Below are 5,052 nucleotides of genomic sequence, written 5' to 3'. Positions count from 1 at the left end.
TAGTGATACAGATCAAAAATTGGGAGTCCGAATTATTAGGTGTGCTTGGTAACCCCGAAGGCATCCCATAGTTTCTGGTGACTCTGCTAGGGACACTAAGAGATCTTAACTCAAACTTCATGATGCAGATTTTATTTTCATATATATATATATATATATATATATATTCACTGCATTTCATGCATGGTGCGTTAAGTCACTGTTTTTGGCATCTAACATCCTGGATGGTTGCCGGACATGGGATCTGTTATGGTGAGAATACAAGCCTTGGATCTGGATCACCAATGTACTACTTGATTCTCCCTTCACTTATAGGTGTTGGGAAGGGTAGGTATATCAAGTGTCTTGCTGAGGTACCCTTTTTGACCAGAGTGACCTAGACCATATATTCAACGCTAGCAACTTCCACAATTAGGATAGGATGCTTTCATGTGTATAAGATGCAGTAATGCTGCTTGATTTAATAGTGAACACCTAGATCGTCTTCAACACTAAGATAGGGTAACTTAACCCTCCATAGGGGTGTTTTGCTCACCTTGCTTGCTATATGCTATGTATGAGGTTCAATACAAGGGCTCATTATTTCATATCAGTAGTTTAGACACATCAGTGGTTAGTTTGAGAACAGTTCAGTGGAGTATACAGTAATCAGTGGTATAGATGCAAAGTTTGAGCTGAAATGTTTCTTGATTCATATTTAATATCTTTAAATGAACCGAAGTGTTGCCGAATTTTTGATTGATGTATGTTTTGTTTTCTTTGTTTTGTTTCTCTTTTGCTAGGTAGTTAGTTCATCATAGCTTCGGAACATTTTGACACCCCTAAAACCCTGTGGACTTATGCTGGTAGTCTCTGCAAAACTACAGATCTAGTTCAAGGTTAGCGTTAGCTAGTGTTAGTGTCACTTCCATCAATATCCAGAAGAAGAGTCAAACAAACACAGTTGATTCAGAGTTCGCGTCAATCACCTCTCAGATATCCTTTACAAGTTTTACATCAGCCACCCCTCAGATTCCCTATGTTTAATACCTCGATAAACCACTCTCTAGTGTTTGCATGGCTCAGAATCTGCCAGACATCGCAGAAATGATCGTTAATCTTCAGCGTTCCATGGATGCTATCAATCACAAAGTAGCCACTTAAGGCGATGCCATCATTGGGACGTAACAAGAAGTCAGGGCAGCTGCTGCCCATCCACTGCCAATCAATCACCCAGGTCCAGACCTACTTCCGCCAATTGAAAATTTCCCAAATTTTAGCCAACCCAAAGAATTAGCCGAGGCTCCTACTGCTAAAGCCCAGTATATTCAGTTGAGGGGCTTTTTCCCCTTGATATTGCCAATTTTAATCCTACCATGCTGAAGATAGCCAAGTTAGAAAAATTGTTCAAGAAATCTCAAAGGATCAATTCTATTCCTGATATTGAGGACTGGTATACAGAAGCCGCTGTCAAACTACTGGAAAGATTCAAGATGCCACGTATTGACTGATTTGATGGATCAGGGACCCTATGGTACATATCCACTTATTTTTAGATATTTTGAAACCCATGGGTCTAACCTGTCCTCAGAAATTGTCTTTGTTTAGAAGGACTTTATCAGGAATTGCTTCCACTTGGTATGCTAAGCTAGACGACAAAGTGAAACAAAGTTGGAAGGAATTGGTTGAGGTTTTCATTGCCCAGTACCCCTATAACACACAGATCGAAATAACCACCTGGGATTTAGAGGCCACTTGCCAAAACCAAAGGAAAGCTTTGTTGAATTCATAAAAAGATGGAGGGCTAAGGCTGCCATGATGACTAATAGGGCCCCAGAAAAGGATCGAATCCAAATGGTGCGAGCAATCTTCACGGCAAGATGCTATAAACGATGATAGTTGTCCCGCTCTTTACCTTCAAAGATTTACATGAGATAGGGGTTCAGATTGAAGATGCTATGAAACAAGGGATCATTGTAGATGAGAAAGAACTCGTAAGAAAGAATTTTGTTCGTGGCTCCAATGTTACTAGCAATAGTAACACTACTGTAGAGCCATCAGAGGTTAGCACTGTCACCACGTCAGTTAAAATAGCCAATCCATTTGTCGACGCTAACTCACAGCCCTACAATCGAAATCAATTCTTGAACTGTGATTTCCATCCACTCTATATGACCCTAACCCGAGCTCTAAAAATGTTGGTGAAGAAAGGCCATCTTAAACTTCATGATCCTTGACCTATTCCTAACCCACTTCCACCCAAGCATAATGCTTCAAAATACTATGCTTTCCACCAGTAACAAGGCCATGAAATCGGCCGATGCATTCGTCTCTGCCATGACATGTAGGACCTCATAGACTGCAAAATCATAGCTCCATCATAAGCTCCACCTCAAAGCCAAATGTCACCACCAATCCATTGCTTACCCATGACCGAGTTTCGCTACCTTCCCATCTCAACCTTATCCATACACTACCTCCTAGCATATACATTATTCCTTCTCATTTACGCAAACCTAAGGTCCACATTCTTGAGAGCACTGACTTGTGCATGATGGATGCACCTCAATCTTAGTTGGAACTTGAGAGCCCTATGGTGGCAGTATCCAAGGAATGGAAAACAGTGCTATTAAAGGAAGAGGAGAAAGGCATGAAGGAAGGGACCAAACTTGACACAGAAGTGACATTGTTTCTTTATTTGTATGAAGAGTAAATAATTATTGAAACCTTTTCAGATAAGATTGAAGATTGAACAATATTTATTTCGTTTATTACGATTATTTTTTATTGAATCTAATTGAATGGTAGTATTTTTGTTGCCATTAGATTAAATTTACTTTTATGGGGAAGTATTTTGAAAATGACGTCACGTGGCCAAGGTGCTTTTGAGATGTCAGCCGAGGTGCCACATAGGCAGATCATCTTTACCGAGGTGATTGAGGCATTGCCAAGGTTCGGTGCAGTAATGCCGAAATTCAAGATATTTGGATAGAGGACAAGAGTCCTAAATAAGAGAAGACACTTAGTTTGGATAAGGATAAGGCTCTTGGGGAGTTTATCCATATCTAACTGAGAGTCCAAGATAAGCATTGTACTCGAGTCCTATGAACTAAGACTTCTAGGGGACAAAGGCACTGCCAGCTATAAAAGTGAGGCACCCTTGTGGGTCTCAGGTATGCTTTATCCTATGAGTTTAGTACTTATTTGTATCTTTGAGAGATTGTTTGACTAACTTGATCGTCAGAGTGCCCTCAAGTGGACGAGCCACCGAGGTATTCTCATATTCTTGTTGGCAGGTAGTTAGCTTAATCTATTCTTCTTCGTGCACTCCATCTAAGTTCCCTGTTTGGTTGTGTGGTCAGAAATTAACACCCATAATTTGGCACCGTCTGTGGAAACTCAGTAAGGATAGATAACTAACAACGGACAAGAAGTGAGGATTGGGGATGACATTTACAGTGAATAGGAGGAACACGACAACAATAAAAAAGTGCAAGACGTAGATCCAGAGGCGAACAATGTCGCCAGCGGTCGAAATAGGAACAAGAAAGGTAACTGAGGGAAGTACTACCATGAAGGCAATCTTCAGGCATAGAAGGATAGATGCCTAAGAAGGAATGAAGAGTTAAAGAACATGGCGAACAAGTTGACAAACTTGCAGACAATAGTCAAGTTTATAATGCAGAACAATGTGATGAAACTAGTGTTTCCATTACAAGATACACCGGCCCCAACAGCCAAAGCTGGTGTCCAAAAGAAAGGATAGAAGGCAGTACCCACTGTCCCACAGCATGCTAAGGGATAGGGAAATTCACTTTGGCAATCACGAGATGCCGGGCGGACAGAGTCAATGTGAAGGGAGTCCCAAAGGACACCACAAACTAAGGGCACCTACATTAGGGGATCTCGGCAGATCCACGGGCAAGGCCTCTATTTTGATGATGCAGTGGACACGGAGAAGTCCAAGAGAACGCACCCTAACACAGGAAGCAACGCGCCAAAAAGGTTGAAGTCGACTAACAGCCGAACTCCCAGACGAACGAAGGAGGACCTAAAAAATTACTTCCAAAGAAAGAGACACGATGCCAAGATCACATCTAGCGCCCAGCCGAAGATGCCATTCTCGGTCGAATTGGATGCGTTCGAAGCACTGAAAAGGTTTAGCATGCCGAGGTTTCAGATCTATAATGGTGAGTTTGACCCAAACTTTCATGTCAGTTTCAACTTAAATTCAATGGCTTTGTGGAGTGGAATGAGCAGCTATTATGTAAGGTGTTCTCGTCGTTATTTGGGGAAATAGAATCAGATTTTTTTCACAAACTCCCAAAAGGATGTGTGAAGAGTTGGGAAGGCTTGGCCGAGATGTTTGTGGGTTTGTTACAAACAAATTGTAGCCACTGAGGGTAGACTTCCTTCTGGCTTTGAAGATTAGCGATGGCGAAGGTCTTAGGGCCTACACCAAGAGGTACTATGAGGTTTACAACCGGATTCCGACTTGTAACCAGGAACTCGTAGTCGTATCTTTTAAAAATGGCTTGGATGATGATTGCCTGCTTCGACAGTCACTTGTGAAGACTCTCTCGAAGAATATAGAAGAACTAATAGTGCGGATTGAAAAATACGCCAAGATAGAGGAAGACATGAATGCAAAGAAGATGAGTATAGCGAAGCAAGAGAAGAGAAATGGTTTGCCGAAGCGAGACCGAGGAAATACCGACATTGACAAGCCAGAATTAGGATTGAGATCCATGCATGCAATGAGTACAATTTTCAAGATCCCCATTCATAAGATCTTGTAGAGAATCAGGAATCAGCTATACTATGGGGCACCATAGAAGGTCCCGGGAGAACATGGGCAGGAATCCTAGGAAGCAATGTACCTACCATGAGGAAAACGGACACATGACCCAGGGATGCTGGGCTCTGAAGTCATACCTAGAGGATTTGGTCAAACGGGGACACTTGAGAAACCTGGTGGACGATACCAAAATAAGAAAGGAAGAAACAAAGTTGGCCTAGGCACCAGGAGCACCACCGCCTCCACCACCACAGCAGGCAAAAGGACCACGGGGT

At 42.2% G+C, this 5,052-nt stretch overlaps 1 protein-coding gene across 1 annotated transcript; it reads left to right on the top strand.

Annotated features, from left to right (window-relative positions):
* Positions 1–1,871: 1,871 nt before the first annotated feature.
* Positions 1,872–4,778, top strand: LOC145791479 (uncharacterized). Its single transcript, XM_082871831.1, has 2 exons — positions 1,872–2,042; positions 4,407–4,778. The coding sequence occupies exons 1-2, from the start codon at positions 1,872–1,874 to the stop codon at positions 4,776–4,778; spliced, it is 543 nt and encodes a 180-aa protein (XP_082727957.1).
* Positions 4,779–5,052: the final 274 nt, after the last annotated feature.

Source organism: Camellia sinensis, chromosome 5 (genome assembly GCF_055761805.1).
Source record: "Camellia sinensis isolate YWXY chromosome 5, ASM5576180v1, whole genome shotgun sequence".
In the NCBI taxonomy this organism is placed as follows: domain Eukaryota; kingdom Viridiplantae; phylum Streptophyta; class Magnoliopsida; order Ericales; family Theaceae; genus Camellia; species Camellia sinensis.
Note: the sequence above shows the minus strand (reverse complement) of the source record. Positions and strands in the feature narration are given on the sequence as shown.